This window comes from Calidris pugnax, unplaced genomic scaffold (genome assembly GCF_001431845.1).
Source record: "Calidris pugnax isolate Ruff unplaced genomic scaffold, ASM143184v1 scaffold13, whole genome shotgun sequence".
Lineage (NCBI taxonomy): Eukaryota > Metazoa > Chordata > Aves > Charadriiformes > Scolopacidae > Calidris > Calidris pugnax.
Window position 1 is genome coordinate 21,229,508 of NW_015090810.1, and position 18,229 is coordinate 21,247,736.

At 35.3% G+C, this 18,229-nt stretch overlaps 1 protein-coding gene across 1 annotated transcript in view; it reads right to left on the bottom strand.

The window, feature by feature from the left end:
* Window positions 1-18,229, bottom strand: part of SMCHD1 (structural maintenance of chromosomes flexible hinge domain containing 1) — a 65,435-nt gene that overhangs the window by 16,904 nt on the left and 30,302 nt on the right. Inside the window, exons 23-36 of the mRNA XM_014938694.1 lie at window positions 17,835-17,974; window positions 16,673-16,807; window positions 15,587-15,814; window positions 14,748-14,896; window positions 13,107-13,195; window positions 11,840-11,958; window positions 10,926-11,093; window positions 9,503-9,628; window positions 9,121-9,200; window positions 7,470-7,627; window positions 5,273-5,388; window positions 4,789-4,850; window positions 1,550-1,637; window positions 1,003-1,134 (exon numbers count right to left, since the gene is read on the bottom strand). Of these exons, the coding sequence (XP_014794180.1) occupies window positions 1,003-1,134; window positions 1,550-1,637; window positions 4,789-4,850; window positions 5,273-5,388; window positions 7,470-7,627; window positions 9,121-9,200; window positions 9,503-9,628; window positions 10,926-11,093; window positions 11,840-11,958; window positions 13,107-13,195; window positions 14,748-14,896; window positions 15,587-15,814; window positions 16,673-16,807; window positions 17,835-17,974 (1,790 nt within the window). The remainder of the gene's footprint in view (window positions 1-1,002; window positions 1,135-1,549; window positions 1,638-4,788; window positions 4,851-5,272; window positions 5,389-7,469; window positions 7,628-9,120; window positions 9,201-9,502; window positions 9,629-10,925; window positions 11,094-11,839; window positions 11,959-13,106; window positions 13,196-14,747; window positions 14,897-15,586; window positions 15,815-16,672; window positions 16,808-17,834; window positions 17,975-18,229) is intronic.

The window sequence follows — 18,229 nt, forward strand, 5'->3', positions numbered from 1 at the left end:
AACTGACTCACTGCAGGGCACGGCCGAAATGGCGGTGCCTCCGTGAAAATGTATTTAGGAAAAGGCAAAAAGACACGGGGTGGGGAGGGGAGGAAGAAGAAAAATAAACAGCAGAGGGAACACCAAGGTAAGAGAAGAAGGGCTGAGGGAGGCGCTCCAGGTGCCAGAGGAGAGATTCCCCTGCAGCCCATGGGGAGACCACAGTGGAACAGGTATTTCCCTGCAGCCCACGAAGGACCATGGTGGAGTAGGTATCCACGTGGCAGCCTGTGGAGGGCCCCTCATGCTGGAGCAGGTCAAGAAGGACTGCAGCCCACACAAGGACCCCCCTAAGAGCAAGGAAACCCTGAGGAGGAAGGAGTGGACGAGGGGAGCTGTTATGGACTGACCATGACCCCCATTGTCCATGCCCCTGCACCACCTGGGGAGAGGTAGAGGAGTCAGGAGCAGTGCTCAGGCTGGGAAAGGGTGGGGCAGAAGGTGTTGCTTTACTTTTGTCTTTGTTTCTCGCTACTCAAATCTATTTTAAGTGGTGATAAATTAAATTAATTTTCCACAAGTCAAGTCTGTTTTGCCCGTGGCACTAACTGGTAAGTGAGCTCCCTGTAGCCCTGTGAACTTTCAAAGTTCAGGAAAGCTTATATTTTGTAATACAAGATTTCTAAGAGAAACTGTCTCCTGGAAGAAAAAAACATGGAGAGAAACATCTGTTGTATATGTAAGTGTTTTCCTACTAAATCTATTCTTGAAACTTTTTTTTTCCTGTGGCAACAACAAATGGGTTTCAACTGATGTTGCATGTTTTAGTTTTGGTCATCTGTACATAAATAAAACAAGATGCACGGAAATCACCCATTTACATCTTTTTTGTGAAGTTAATCTGCAAAAAGATAGCAGCAATGCCTTAGAGCACTATTCAACATATTTTTAGCAGTCTCTTATATATATATATATAAATATATATATTTTCCTAATTACGATTTTGTATTAAAATATAGTTACCATTACATGGAGGCATAAATCCTTGACCAGTGTACGGCTAGTAAGAGTTCGAACATTGGAAACTGCTGGAGTAGCTGGTAAAGAATCAGGTAACAAGCGTACAGGATCATTAGGTACAACTTCAACTATAATCTAGCAGAAAAAGGAGGAAGAATAAAATAAAACAAAATAAAATAAAGACTGATATAATTCACTGCAATTCACCTGAACACATGGGTTGCTCAAAAAATACTGAAACGAATGCGTGTGAAATTTAGTGGCAATCTTGAAATAAATTAGCATGACCATAAAACAGTTCTACTAGGTTGCAAATTATGCAGCTCTGTTATTCCACAAAACTTCTGCTTACTTATAAATGCCAACAAAAATATATTTTGATAATCAACAGTCTGAAATTATTAACTACCAAAAATAAAAATACAATTTTTTTGCAAAGCTTGTAAGTGAAAGCATTTGCATTCTGAATCCACAACATATCATAATATTTCTCTCAGATGATTCTGTATTACATGTTCCCGGCTACATGTAATTAATTATAGATTCAAACCTGGTCACTGTTGAGCATATTTGTCTTATCCATTGCAAAGGCAAACTGGATACTGTAAGTGCCCGTTCTCTCTGGAACCACTTTATCCCTAAATCAATCAAAAACAAAATCCAAGCAAAAGTGAGTCAATATTGAAGTGACAAGGATGTAAGTATACAAGTATTGAAGCAATTAAAATTCTGAGTAGTCCTCCAAACTTTAGAGAGTCCTGTTAAGGCATGACATATTTTAGTACTCCTCCATAATACTACTCCTTCAGCAAGAACATCATGAAAGTTTCTCAAGAACTAGAATAAGGCCTTTGGAATCTTGGATGAGGAAAGTCTCCTCTAAGAGTTTGTCTCTCTAGCTGACAGGAAGTTTGTTGTGGCGCTATTATTCAGAAATATGCAAGTCTAACCCATTTCACTTTCAATTCAATGAATTTTCATAAAGCTACTGAAACAGAGCATAGAGATGTTGAGATCTGCAACAATAAGAAAATATCCCCAGATTTAATATTTTGGCTTGAATTTACATAAAATCTGGATTCCTTCTCTTACTCAGAAAGTGTACAAAGTTGGGAACTTGGAACAGCGTCCAAGAGTTTTCATTCTACATTACAGCGTTACATACTGGCAAAGAACTCTGAACATCAAAATATGAAAGGAAGACAGATGCCTGCACTTGTGCTGCTATAAACAGAACTTCACCTAGCAAAGATGGCCACACAGCATCCAGAAGACTGCTGCAGTGTTCAACAAGGGATGGCGGTGACTTCTGAACCTTTAGAACCTTTTGAGGAGATGCAAACAGTCTCTAACCAAGATTCAGACATTATTCCAAGAGGATAACTTCTGGCACTCTTGAATTGGTTAATGAGATTTTTATTTTCAACATACAGCATTTTACTCATTTTGTCAATAACATTAAGCAGTTTGTTTCCTCTTATCTTGTTTGGGAAGGAGTAAGATGCAAGATTCCCTGGAATGCTTAACTTGTAAAAAACAAAATCACAAAGCTTTACCTATTTCTAAAACGGGCCGTGACTTTTCCTTTTTGTATTTCATATAGAGAAGAAACAACTCCACCTTTTTTTCTGCATTTTGTCTAGGTTAAGATTGAAAGTAGCATCTACCTTATCAGGATGCATTAAAAAAACTGAGTTGTAAGTAATCCGCTAAGGATCTAATGACTGAACAACATCTAACTAGACATATGCTTTAGAAAAAGAAGAAATTGCACAATTGTTATGAAAGCTGTAAGACTGAGTAACAGCATCCATGTTACTGATTGGTGTTAAATAGATGAAAACCATCCATGACTGTGCCAAGGACAGGGAAACCTGAGAGAAACCAGGTGGCAGACAGTGCTGCCACAGCAACTGGAAGGTCCTACAAGGGCTGCTAATTGTAGTCTCTGCCTACTGTCTGTTCTTCCAATTTTTTCAAAAAGGTTGGGACTTTTAATTCTGGACATTTGTGGACTAGTGCTACAAGTACTAATGTAAAGATTTTAATAATTCCATATTCAACTCTATATAGATTAGTTTATATCACACTGATGACCACAGGGCTTTTTACAGGAGAACATTTATTAACATGACTACACATTGGCACATGCATTCTCATTTTCTTCTTCTGGAGGTACAAATACATGATGCAGAGTGCCTTGTTTTGATAACGTTTTAGGGAGTTATGTTTTAACTACACCTATAAATAAGAGCTTCTCAGAAAGAACAAAGTCATAGAAATGCACCTCATACTTGGTGCAAGTCCGCAGTGATCCTTGGTTTCTGGAGAAGTTCATTCTGTTACCTTGGACTAGCGATATAGAAACTCTGCTCTGTTAAAAGCAAAACTGCACCCTTATTTGGGAGCCTTCTTTTGCTACAGCTGCCAAACTAAGCCTTAGAAGGCTTTGGAACCTTGAGTCCTTTCAGCTTAAAGACAGATTTTGGTAATGATACAAACTGCCATGCTTCAATAGCTATTTGAATTAGTTGCAATCTCTTAAATGAAAAAGTTTTCAGATAAAAATACATTATGTTGCTCTACACCATCTGAGAAGGTAAAAAGCCTGAATAAACAAAGGTCGTATCAACTGCTTTCCCAGATGGGATAGTTTCTTACCTGGATATGAGAGAGGGAATTACAGATGGAGGTACATTTGCATTGCATATCAAGCTGGGCCAGAACCCTGGATTTGAGCCTCATCTAACTTTCTCCGCAGAAAAAAAAAGTGTTGAAGACTTAATGCTACATCAAGGTCTTGAAGGCACATAGATTCCCAGGGATTACAAACTGGATGCCTGGCTTCCTGAATTCTATTATGCACCTCGAAAGGCTGGAGAGCCACAGCTGAGAGGCAGGTTAGGAAACTTATCACCTCTTAAAGTGCTGCTGCTCAGATGCTCCTTGAATCCTGACACAGGTGAGCTGCAGCAGCCTCTCTTCCTCTTATAGAGTCATAGAATTGTCCAGGTTGGATCATCAAGTCCAACCATCAACCTAACACTGCCAAAACCACCAATTAGTGTTTCTTATGCAGGAACCAGGACCAGCTCTGCAACAGTGGTATCTGCCGCATTAAGGTGATCCTAAATTCTGCTTTCTAAAAGGAGAAGGACGTGCTCCTAGAAGGCAGGAGCTTGACTCAATAGCCAGTACCACAATTGTTTAATTGATCCCATAGCATGCCTGCCAGGAATAGGTGCAGAAAAAACGTAGCAGTCAGGCATCAGCTTATCATGCACTCTAGTTCTGCTCCTGTCATCTGAAACACCATCTCTGAATAAGTAATCCAAGGAAAGACCACTAAATTGACAGGGCCAAAATCATGGTTTAGGGTTAAGACACACTACAGAAGGTATTAAATCGGAGTTTAAGTTCACTTTGTCCAGCCTGCAATTCCAAAGCAGCTGAATGCAATAGAAAGAACTAAGAAATGTTACTAGACAAGTGACAAGCAGATGATGTAGTGTCTTCATTGCTAGCACTACTCATCATGTATTCTAATATATTATCTTAGTCTCCTTTCTTCTCTACTTCTCAGACTACACAAATACAAAATATGTCTAAGGAAGAACTCAATCCTCATGTTAATTGTATCTTGCTATTATCTTTTACCATTTTGTAGCACTGTGTCATACTAATCCTATACAGATTGTTATTATCAAAATCTAAACCTCGTTTCTATTTCAAACTATGTATATTCTACAGCAAGTTGCGTCATTAACTATGAAACAAATGCTCCTATACCTGAAGTAAAAGAAGCCATCTTCCTTGTCATCCTTCACTTTACAACAGCTAAATGTTGTAACCTGAAAAGACAGATGCAAATAATGTAAGCAGTCTAATGAAAGTTAAAGTACCTTACTTGAAAATGCTCTCAAGTCTTAATGACTTGCAGTACCAACAACCTACAGTAATTTAATGAGATAATCTGCAACTTATCCTTAATTCTCAGAGTTTTTTCTTTGCAAATTGCAGGGTGGCAACTTTTAATAGTCTCCCTGCTATTTATTAGTTAGCTTCTGCAGCACAGTAACATTTTTGTCCTTACTATGGTCTTGACATTTGAATAGTCCAACGACTTGTAACAGGACAGATGTTGACAAAACTATTGATATGTAATACTCACTATTTAAAATCTAGAGCAGGATATTGTTCTAAGTTAAATGAAGGAAAGTTTCTAATGCAAAACATAATCATACCCATTTGAAAACCCATTTTGATAACTTACATCAAGTGATGTCCCAGTTCCACTGCTCTGTCCTTCCCACATTTTCATGGAAATCCGTGCTGGATTAATATTTTTAATAATGTTGTCATCTTCAGAAAGAACGCTAACCATAAAATCTATAGAATGAAAAACAGCATTTTTTCAAGTTTATATTTATTCACAATTAAGAAGACCAAACTCCATGCATTTCTGTGTCTCTCTTGTACCTAGAGGAAAAACACACAGAACTCGCATTCCTAACAGAACCCAAACAACAAAAAATTTTAAACTGGATATGGAAAACATTCTTTCCCTCGCCCTGTAATTAGACTAGGTAACAATCCTTAGAAAAACCACACCTACTTTACCCAGTGATTGCTTTAAAAAAACCCTTGAGTTTCTCAGATTATCATTCTTAACAAAATAGCAGGCTAGACTTCTTGCTCTCAGGAAAGAACAATCATTAGCTCGTTAAGAAGCCAATTCTTCCTTCAAGGACATGAAATCCAGATCTCCCTCTTCTTTTTGTGTTAAGTCCACCAAAAGGCATGGGAAAGACTGAAGTATAGGAAGGACAGTGTCCTGTAGCAGTTTACTTTGAAAGCCTTTGGTTAAGGAACTTGCCGAAAGCTCTCTAAGAAACCAAGTACTCTATGTCAGCATGATGGCTCACATTCACACAGTTGTCAACTCCTTCAGACACATTTGTAAGGCACCACTTTCCTGTACAGAAGTCACATAGTTCCCAACCTGCTCCCATTCCTACATTCATCCATGAACCGACTTAACTATATTCTTTATAAACCTTCCAACAACTGCCCAGTACTGAAAACATACCTACTGATCAAAAGTTTCCCTGACCTCTCCTGAAACTTTTTGAAAACTGCAGATTTGCCACCTTAATTTACTTATTTCAAATAAAGGTCAAATTACATAAGATTAGCACTTCAGAATTAGTAACTTAGTAACTTCATGCCTAAATTAATTTATAATTCTTAAGTGAATACTATTCAGTATAGGAAAATTGTTATTTACTTTATCAAATAGGTCTAAAAGTCATCCAATGAAGATTCAAATGTGATTTTTTAATTATCTTTTTAAAAAAACAAGGATGAGATCAAACGGGGAAAAAAATTAGTTTTGAAACTACTTTACTCTCCTTCACAGGTACCACTGACAAGTACAGCATGCTTCCCAAGTCTCAAATGTTTTTATTTTTTAATTTTAATAAATTGTTACAGGCATATTTCTTTTGCCTTCCTTGTTATGGCATTACATTTAAAGTGACAAAATCTACTAGCTTTCTATTTAACCTATTTAGACAGAACGTCAGCTTTCTAAAGGATATCTTTGTATCACTGTCCCATAGTGCAAACGGTGTTACTGCAAATTAAAGACAAAAATTTTTGGGAAGAAGGGCTAGTAAATTTGTATACTTCACTGGCAAATTCAAGAACCGAATCTCCCATGGTTATTGTAAACAAGACTTCCTGAAATAATGGAATTAGTTAAAATAGGTCTCTTATTCATGCTACAATTTCCTTACAGCAAAAAGCAGAATTTTCAAATTCTGTTTCGCTTTTAGCAAAAGATGTCTCCTCATGGTCATATCTTGGTCTTCTTTATCTGTTTTGCTTATTGTGAATACTACTGGGATATAAGACAGGAGGTGTGTTTCTTTTATGACTCAGCAGCCTGAATTAGAAAGCAAAGATCATCCTTTTTTTGAGAGAATACAGCAAGAAAGAATGTTTTTTACTGTCCCTGGCATACTTCTGACCACTTTTTGGCTCTTCTTGGCTCACAGATGTCCTATAATTTCAAAAATATCTCCTTTGTTACTATTCCAAATGAGATGAGGGAAAACATGCATGTACTAGCTCAGATCATCTTTTGGGAAGATCAAAAACTGAAATATGGTATTTCACTAAGGAGAGAAAAGAGATTCTATATTTTTACCATTTATAGACAAAGCCAATAATTTGAAACAAATAAATAAGAGGTTTTTTTGAAATGCTTTCCAAAGATGATGAACGGATCTTTTCTCTCAAACTGTTACAGAGGCACCTCAGATATGGCTGTTACAAAGAACTGAGACAAAACAGACAAAAAAAAAAAAGTAAGAAAACACACCATGAGCATCATCAGAACAGTTTTTTCATATGGTTTACAAAGCTCTTGAGTTAATTGATTTCCACCATAGAATCCTTATACTTACCAGGGAAGGTACCTCCTGCTGGAAAAGAAGCATTTTTGTCGTATTTAACATTCAAGCGGACAGGTTTCTCAGGATCAGGCAGGACATTGAATGTGATTGTAGGACAATCTAATATGGTCTTGTTGTATGAGGCTTTAAGCTGTAAAGTGTGCTCTCCCCTGAAATACACAGAAATAATAAAAACTGTTATAAAATATCTCTTGTGAAAAGACAATTTGTGAAAAGACAACACACTTAAGTCTGAATCATGTACATGAAAGCAGGATAAAAGAAAACCCAAAAGTTATTTAGTAATGGGAAGAAAAAAATTGAAGTGCTAACGCAAAGGCAAGTAAAACAATAAATTTAAGATATTCTTAAGATATTAGCTTATTAAATTTAATTTTCCTTTAATATTCAAAGCTTGATCATGTTTCATTGCCTGTCTATAAGACTCTAGCAACTCCAGCTTTAAGTTGCAGAAGACAGAAAGGAAGAAAGCAAACACAGCTAATTAAAATGCTGTCTAAGGAGCATTGTGCTTTGGCAGTCTCCAAAGAGTGAATCTGTGTACTGCTCACAAGTATGTAATGATTTCATTGCTATACAATAACTCTCTTTTTTACAGTATTAAAAACTTGTAATTTAAGTTTTTTAGCAGAACTTCGAATATAATATTTAACTGCATAGAGGCTGCATTCCCAGTTGAGTTTTGAATATGCTATGAAGTGCAGGATATTGCCACTGAGCACACCTGCTTCTAACCTCCAGTAATATACTGATAACTAATATTCATCATCCTTCTACCAAGATGCAGGCATTACAAACACACTAAGCACTATCAATAGCAATTAAAGTAGATTTTCTTCCAAATGCAAAATACTACTATGGATCAAATCCTGCAGATATAAATGTAAAAATATTAACTGCCACAAAATACTTCAGAAGTTTAAGAACAAGCATTTGTTGCTAGCTTCTAAGCTACCTAAAGTGAACATAATCTTGCAAGAAAAGTGTAGGGATACAGGGAGTGGGTAGTAGAACTGTGAACACAAGGAGGATATAGAAATAATCAATCTGAAACGTCAGATGGGAAATATGAGTTTAAGAGGAGCCAGGGTGACTGACATTGAGAATCAGGAGCCTCAGCACTCATCTGCAGGAAATGAGACTTCATTAGTTCTGTTGTAAATAAGAAACAAAAAATAAATATATATATAAATATTTTGGACACTCTACCTAATCCTTTAAAGTAATGGCTAGCACCCAGAGAAGTGGGGTTTCAACCTCATTGGTGTCTGGATCTGGTCACCCAAAGCCTGTACATTTCAAACATTTTAAGTGGTTTATGACACCATCTGCACTAGGTACAGGTTGACAATTATAAGCTGTGTTTTACCATGACCAGAAAAAACAAAATTCAGAAAATTAGAGCAGCAACTTCTCAGAAGCCCAAAAGAAGCAGCTACCGATTTGTTTTTTTTTTTCAGTTAAGCACTTAATTTCTTAAAGATCACTATCTGGCCTTCCACCGGCATATAAATAATAAATGTCTGACCTCAGGTCTAGATTAATCCTTGGTATGTACTTTATGAAATGCACAGCCTAAATACATCTAGCAAGCAACATTTCAGAATTCAGGTTTTTTTTCCATATAGTTTTCATTACTTACCTAGGTGCATGAATACTAATAACTCCCAGGTTAGCCAGACCATTTTCATCTGTTTTATGTTGCTGGTTTGAAGGTAAAATCTGTCAAAAAAAAATTTTTTTATTCTTTCAGTGACACAGAAAGAGTATCAAGTCTTAGAATAAAATGTGTATCTCATTTGCCTGAATACTGTATTTTCATTTGAGCATTAGCTTCTTTGTATTCTTGCACTCTAAATTAGGGAAAGATACACTGTTACAAATACAATATTGAGATGTTTCAGAATTTTCTCAGTCAGTTTTTGAAGACAACCCTTTCATCTGGACTAGAATATTTTTGTTCATTAATATGTTCAAAGAAATTTGTGTAAAAAAATAAATCATACAATAAGGTCTATGCTTACCTTTAAGTTGTTACTCTTCGTAAGGCTGATTTTGACATTAGGTTCAGGAGATGGATTTCCCCATTGATCGCACAGCTGAACAATAAGGGGCTTTTGCAATTCTCTACCATTAATCACTGCAACAGGCTGGAAGAGATACAAATGCATTATACTATTCTGTTCCAGGTATATCAGACATTCATAGCAGGTCAGGAATTCCCAGAGCAATAATGTCTGCCTTTTCCATACTATTTGTCTCCCATAACAGCTAGTCCATGACAGAATTGTAAAACTCCAGGAAGGTATTTCTAGAGTTTCCCATTCTCTTGTCATTATAAAATGCACTACCTGAATTGAATTGCATGTGTTACTTGTATTGATGTGAGTAAAAGGAAAGACATGTTTCTGGAGAGGCTTATCAAATAGTTTCCTTGTTGTAGAAAGAGCAAATGGCCTAAAACTTTTACTTTCTGATATACCTTGACAGCTTTCTAGAGAGTAAAATGGTTATGATACTCCCTGAACCTTTTGTTTCACTTTTTTCTTTCAATAACTTCCTTCTCCATTTTCCCAATACGCCAATCTTTAATCCTGTTCTCTACTCAGAGATCCCTCTTTCTTCTACCTGCTTCCATTCTCCTATTTTGCTTTCTCCAGCTATTTCAGAACTATCACTTGAACAGCTAAAGTAAACACTGAAAAATAAAAAACAAAACCCAAAGCAGCAAATAAATGGATGGTACCAAAAATCTCCATCCTTTTAACTTGATATAAACACTGCACTCTCCCCCCCCATTTCTGACTGCAAACATTTGTAAACCTAAGTAAATTTGAGACTGCCTTCCTACAACCTAAACCTCAAAAAACTTCAAGAACAGATAAGGAGATTTGGAGCTGCCAACTATTTCTACCATTAAGAATCGTTGACAAGCAGCAGTGGAAGATGGGTGTTAGGACCCAACCCACAGTAAAACTGCTGCACCAAAGAAAATAAAGATACATCTATAGAAGGGCAAATGGAACAGAATAAACAGTTTAAGAGATATTAAGAAATAAGGTGTTGTAAACACAACATTAATTAGATTACTCCAAAATAAGTTTACTTTTAAAAAACTAATGTAGTTAGCTGTTGTATGAAAAATGCTTCACATCTACAGTCCCATTTAAAGCATGTTTATATAATTAGGTTGCAAAATACTTATTTAGTTTTGCTTGTTTTACGTTAATATATACTTATTTAGTTTTGCTTGTTTTACGTTATCCTGTACAGAATAAAAAAAATATGTCTCTAGAGCTGTCATATTCTGACAATTTTTAAAAGTATCAACACTAAGAAATCAGGGCTTTCATCTTTGAATCCTGTGCTCCAAAAAGCTCTGGAAAGAAAAGACTTGCTGACTAGTGACCCTGTTGTTTTTTTCCAAACAAAAACTGTTCAACTTACCTTTTCTAACTCTGGCCAGTCCACAAACTGCAATTTAGCAGGGGATCCCGCAATTAAATTTACTCTCAGAAAGTCAGAAAATTCACGCCAAGCAAAGCACAATTCTTTGCTTCCAAGTAGACATGGTTTAAACCGAATACCTTTCACTCTCATTGTTAGAGTACTTTCCTATTGAGAAATAAAAAGATTTTATTAAGAACAAATAAAGGGAAGCATAATTTATTCATTTTTTTTTCACTATGCTATTTTAATACTTATGCCTGCTAGACACTATTTCTGTTTTTACTGTGAGACAGTGGGCTAAAAATTAAACTACAAGTTCTATTCCTTTTGTTAAATGTAAATGGTCTTCTTCTGTAAGAAGTGATCAATTTCAAACGCAAGCACTCAGAAACCTGCTTTTCAAGGTATAGGAGTTACATGTAACTTATTTTAAGAGGTATACAACACAGTTTAAATTAAACTCTGGCAGACAAGATCAGTAGTCTGTTCTACAAGGTTCTTCAAATGACCATAAAATCAAATGTACCATCATAAGCAAACACAGTAGAAAAGATATAGAACAACAGACTAGAATCAAAGAAACCTGACAAACATAAAGTGAACCAGCCCATAAATTGCATAGGTGCAGCAGTAACAAGGTTTTTAACAGATGCTGCTCTACTCTTTAAAACAGGATCATATGATATTATGTTTTAAGTCTCTATTTTAATCATGGAGTCATAGAATTGTCCAGGTTGGAAGGGACCTTTAAGATCATCAAGTCCAACCATCAACCTAACACTGCCAAAACCACCAATTAGTGTTTAACTTGCTACCTTTACACAGTTTTGGTTCAATTCTGTGTGACAGAATTAAGACAATTACTACACAAAGGCCACAGAGGAATAAACTATACGACATCTTATAAATACCTGCCAAGTTATTTTCAAATTTGATTTGTCCAATCCAGGCCCAGAAACTCCAAGGGAATTTACACATGCGGATGTCACAGTCTGAACCTGATTTCCATACTGATCTGTAATTGCTATATCTGTTAAAAAAGATGATGATGATTAAAATGATTATTAAGATTATTACTTCATCAACTGCTTCAATGAAACATTATACAACATACAGAATACAAATGTATAAAACATACGCACACTACAAAGAAAATTTACATGAGTATCACTGAATCACAGAATGGCTGATGTTGGAAGGGACCTCTGGATGTCACCTGGTCCAATGATCCTGCTCAAGCAGGGCAACCTAGAGCTGGTAGCTCAGGACCATGTCCAAACAGCTTTTGTGTATCTCCAAGGATGGAGACTCCACAGACTCTCTAGGCAACCTGTGCCAGTGCTCAGTCACCCTCACAGTACCAAAGTGTTTTCTCATGTTCAGAGGGAACCTCCTGTGTTTTAGTTTGTGCCCACTGCCACTGGTCCTGTCACTGGGCACCACTGAAAAGAACCTGGCTCCATCTTCTTTCTCTTCAAGCATTTATATACATTGATAAGATCCTCCCATCTCGTGGGTATCAAAAAGGTGTGTGTGTATATATATATGTATATATAAAAAAGTATCTATATAGTCATATCACATATTTTTGCTTCTCACTTTTTTTGAATAAAAATACTATTTCTTGCTATAAAGTTAAAAGAAAAAAAAATCTTAAATTTGAAAGCTGTTTTTCAACCTGTTAGTTTGTCCTACGCACTTTTCTTTGCTCACACAGAAGCTTTTAATGTCCCAAAATACTGTAAGAACTATGTAGTAGAAACTACATATAGAAACTCAAGAAGAATGAGAAGACTGATCCCTAACATGCCTTCCTCTTAGGTTAAAGTTGATCTTAAAATGTTTCAAAGTCTATGCCTTTGAAATAGTCTGAATGTTGTTATGGTCTGTAACATTTCACAATACATGAACTAAACAAATATTTATGAACAATTTGAACTCAATGTGATGAATGTCCCAATGTACAAACTAAGAGGCAAATTTTATCAAAGAGTAACTCTGGAATTGTAAAATGGCAATTACAGAAGTCTGATCATCTTTCCATGAATGAGAACCTAAAACTGCTTTTCATATTAAAATAATTCACTCTCGATGACATCTGTATACGTAGCAGACTAATAAACTGCAAAGAAAAAGAATTGTATCTTACAAGGAATTGAAGAATATGCAAATACTCACCAATTTCACTTTGTAGTTCTTCACCAATCTGCAGTGTGTTTGATCCTTTTAATTTACATTTAATATGCTTAGGTTCATCAGGACGTGGTCTAAATCAGCATGTGAAAATTGACTTATAATCATTCTCATGAAGGTAATCATTTACAATAACAGGCATAATAAAGCATACAGCAGTGATCACACATTTGCAACTGGATTTTTTTTTACATTTTATTTTATCCTTGCACACCTCTAGAGCTTCAAGCCCGGCATATCAGTCTCCCTTGCTAGGAAAATATTTGCTGACTTCTTAAGGACCTGATTACACCTAACATAGCTTAACATTTTTAGTGATAAGAGTTTTTCCTTAAAAGTAAACCAAAACCAGAGCACATTACAAAAATGGTGGAGAAGATGAACGACCATAAAAAAAGACAAATCAGATTGCTATTTCTTCTTTTGCTACAATAAAGCAGAAGTCATCAGCCTATACTACAACTAACACTAGTCACTTAAAAATACATTCTGGGGTGCTTTTAAACAATCTAAGCCTTTCCTTCCATTTACTTGACAAAGGTTAACATATGTTATGTGCTGCTTTCCCAAATATCTGACTTATATGACATCGGTAAGTTATTTAAGAGTTATCCACCACAAAGTTTTTTACTCCTTTTTTGTGTTCTAAGCTAAAAATTATGTTGAGATCTTGAAAAATCATATTAGAATGACCTCCAGTTAATTTTTATGAGAACTGCAATAGAATAACCCCCAAACAAAGTTCCCTGACATGCTTTTCAATGGCAAGCAAAGATGTATTAAAAATATTCAATAATTCACTGTTCTACTTTCTTTCAAGAACAGAAGTATCATTTCAGTCTGTTTTTCTGGCTCTTAAAACACAAAATATTACTTAACTGAAAACTTTTCTGTCTCTGATAGAGCTGCATCGTGGACAGCTTTTTACAAGCATCACGCTCCCAATATTTTAAAGAAACTTCGTTATGTAATGTTTCTTTTCCTACTGCAGATCTGTAAAGTGTCTAATAGTTGCAAATTTACCCCTGGCATCAGTGTGCTGTGAACTAGTTACTTAATTTTAACCTATTAAGAACACATGAAATTCACCAAAGACATTTAGAATCAGATTCATCTTAACAAACTTTATAAAGATACAGTAAGCAGGCTAATTTTAAAGTTCAATACACAGCCCATCACTTTTCACTAAGATACCAGATGCAAGTATCCAGCATTTGGCTAGACAAATACTATCTTTAGCTCAAAGTAATAACCTCTGTAAGGGTAACAATTAACTTCATAGCGGTATTTCTTTTTGGCAACTAGTAAAATTAGTTATTCTATAAGATAATGTTTACTGAAAGTTTTCAAAGATAGCAATAAACTTCTTCAGTGTATGTATGCTTACAAAAGTGATAGCAGGGCCAGCTACAAACAGATCTTGATGGAGTCTTTCACACGGGTAATGTGTAAACACTTTGCATAAAAGCCCCCACCCAACCAGCCAAACCTACGTTCCCCTGTTAATTTGCCAACTGCTTTCATTATTTCAGCTTTGGCGGAAAGACTTATTTTTACCCCAAAGTACAGATGTACTATCCTTTGCCAGCAACTTAATTCATAAAAAAGTATTTCAAGTGAACAAACCTGACTGTGAACGCACTCTCCAAAGACACATGGTCATCAAGGTAAGTAATTAGACAGTAACGTACATCTTTTACTGACGTTGGTACTTTTACATCAGGTAATAATCCCTGAATTAACTGTTCTCTGTTAATTTTAGGTGTCCAGTTAACCTAAAATTAAAATTTCTTAAATTAATCAAAAGCTAAATTATTAATGACTTGCTACATAATACATCTGTGGTGATTCTAAACATGCTGAGGTAACATAGAGGCAACAGAAGCTTTCAAAGGAACGCCTGTGCTTTTCCCAACAGTAACCAATGCTATCTTCCCAAACAGAGAAAATTACTCTTAAAAAAAACAACCCCAAACAAAACAAAACATACATTAGTGTTTCCCTCACTTATCTTGAGTTAGGAAAGATCTGATTCTGAAAAACCTCACCAAAAAAGTGCCACCTTTGTATTAGGCTCCACATATGCACACAGAGGGATAAGACAGGTAAGCAAATCTTCATGAAGGTACCTGCTCAAGGTTCCTAAATCTTGGGAATAGCTATGATTCTTCTGATCTGGAGTATGTCAGAATTATTTTATTGTGTTTAGGAGAAGCATTGGAAATTACTAACCTGCTTTTCATAATACTACCCTGAAGCATTACTTAATATTTCATTAAGTGTCTTTATCTCATTAAGGACACAATTTTAATAAAATAGTTTTAAAAAAATGTATTAAGCAGAGAGTTCTCATGTTTAATAATCTTGAGGAATATTATTTTGTAGTCTGATGTGTACGGATTTTAGAGAATCAGCATTTTATATCTCCCTCATATTATGCCGCTGTTGACTCAAGAAGTACTTGCCTTGATTTTTTCAGCCATAGCTGGAGTTATAGGTATCTCCCTTTCTCCTTCATCATACATCTGAAATATAAGGTTGTGCATGACATCGCCAGCAAGCCAATTAATTTCATCCTGGTGTTTAATTTGAATGGCTTTTTGTCCATCCATACTTAAGACCTGTAGTCTTGCAGCATGACTGCTAGGAAGTAGTTTAATAATCTTTTCCACTACTGGCACATCTTTGCAACTCTATACATGGGAAAAAAAGATACATAATTAAGATATTAAATATACATAAATGCATAAATATCACTGTGCCATAAATAAATGGCAGTACTCTGGATTACCAGGTGTGATCAGGTGTCCAAACATGACTTGTCAAAAGTAAATCAAAAGAATCTATACCAGGATACTTACAACTATTAACAGATACTAAATTGATGCTAGCTATTTAGAAAACGTTTTCTGTTTCAAAAGTACTATGTTATACAATTTATAAAACACTTAAGAGTAGTCCTAGGTATCCCTTCATCTTACCATATTAGTATTTGTTTACACAGTTTTCAGGATAAAACACCACAGGGTTTATTTTCTCCAGCAGCGTGGCTCTCTAGATTTCCAGGGAACTGAGATGTTCAACAGCATTTAAAAAATTCAAACTTCAAGAGCTTTAGCACTGAAATGTTACAAAACCCTATTGATTTTTAACTTTTGAAAAACATTTGAAACTTCCCCGAAGTTTTGGGGAACATGTTGCCATACCTAATCTGGCTCAAAATGTTTATGCAATGAAAGTAATTTGTTAGAACGATCCCAGGACTATAAAAGGGAAGAAAAATCCCAGAAATAATGCATATTTCTGACACACTTCAGGGAATTCAGAAATAAAGAATAAGAGTTGAAGAAAGAATAGAAAAAAACTCCTTGCCTTTTTATGGTTTCCCAGAGAGGAAAAAGGGCAGCCACCTGATTATCAGGCTTATGGTAATTAAAAAAGTAACTTTTGGAGATTAAGTTGATTTGTAAAAGATTTCAGCACACTAGCAAGACAGGACCATAAACTGTTTTCAATCTTTTGTTGATCCAAACATCCCAATCAATACTTACAAGTATTTCAATCCTTGCTTTTATGATCTGGTCTTTCTTGATATTCTGTACATGTATAACTGGACCAGTTAAAATGTTTGTTCCTGCATTACTGCAGTCCACAGAATACACAGGAAGGTTTGAAGCACCTAAAAACTATTTAAAAAGTAAAATTAAACTTAAGTTTTCTTCCACAGAACTACTAGGACAATTCCAGAAATTATTATTTGTACAAGTCCAAATATAAGTATAGTAATATGTACAGATAAATTTGATAGATTTCAGTTTTCCAGAAGCCTGCAAGATCAACATCTATATTTTTTTGTAAGTGACAGGAGATGTGTGGGAGAAAGGAAGAAATTATAGAAGTAACATTTGCTGTCTATTCAACTGGTTTGTATTAACACTCAAACACCAGTCTCTTTTGCCATTATGGTAATAAATCCAATTAAGTTGTTAAATAAAGCCCTTTTCTAAAAATTTTCTAAAAATTTTCTAAAAGTTACACATTAAACAGAATTTAAACATCAAATTAACATGTTATGATACTACTTCAGATCCATTTTACAGAAAGAGAATGTATGCACATAAAGCGCAAAGTAAATGCAGATTGTTTTGCAGCAGGAAAAACATTTTTATTTGTTTACCTTGTTCTTGCTGGAAGACTGATTTCACTAGAATCAGAAAAGTCTCTTTCTTGAGTTAAAAAAAAAAACTATATCCAAAGGGGAAAAAGATTTTTACTTCTAAAAGCCACAGGAACACCTGCATTCCCTTATGAACTTATCTAAGTGCTTATGACAACAGTCTTATCTGATTTATTTTTAGGCAGTAGGCTTGCATTTTCATCTTTTAAAAAAATTATCAGAAGTAAGCTGCATGAAATTTTTCCTGAACAAATTTTAGCATTATATATGGCAAATATGACCTAAAATAACTAAAAATTGTAGCTATATATCCTCACATAATTTTCTCTTCCATTTCTATAGGCCAGGTTCCTCTGATCTGGAACTTACTGAATGACTCAGAATAGCTGAGGCAAGAGAGCCACAGTTATGGCTATCAAGCTACAGAAACTTCAAAAGCATTATTAATGGTAATAAATTCTATCTGGATGCCTTTTCCCAGCCCTTTAAAAAGCAAGCATCAAAAACCTTATGGCACATAACAAAATGCAGTTTACCTTACAATGAACTATCAACTTTGGCTGTGCTGTTATATTTCCTGATTCATCCAGCACTTCAACCTGAAAGGGGAAAGCTGTGCCATTTTCAATCCTTAGAACTTCAGAATCTGGTTTTACTTTCAATTGATGAGGAGGGCCTGTAAAAATACACAATTGTGTGTATCAGATAACTTGCGAGACACTGGATTTCGGTTTTTGCTATCTCAAAAATTTTTTAAAGCCAAGCTACCAAACTATTTGTTGTAACAAACAATTTAGACCAATTCATGTGTATTGGTTTATGCCAAGAAGTTCTAGACTCTTCCTGTCCTTCAACAATTGCCAATCTTTTGAATCAATTCAATAAAGAACAGTTAGATAAACATTATGAACTTCAGCAAATACAAGGTGTA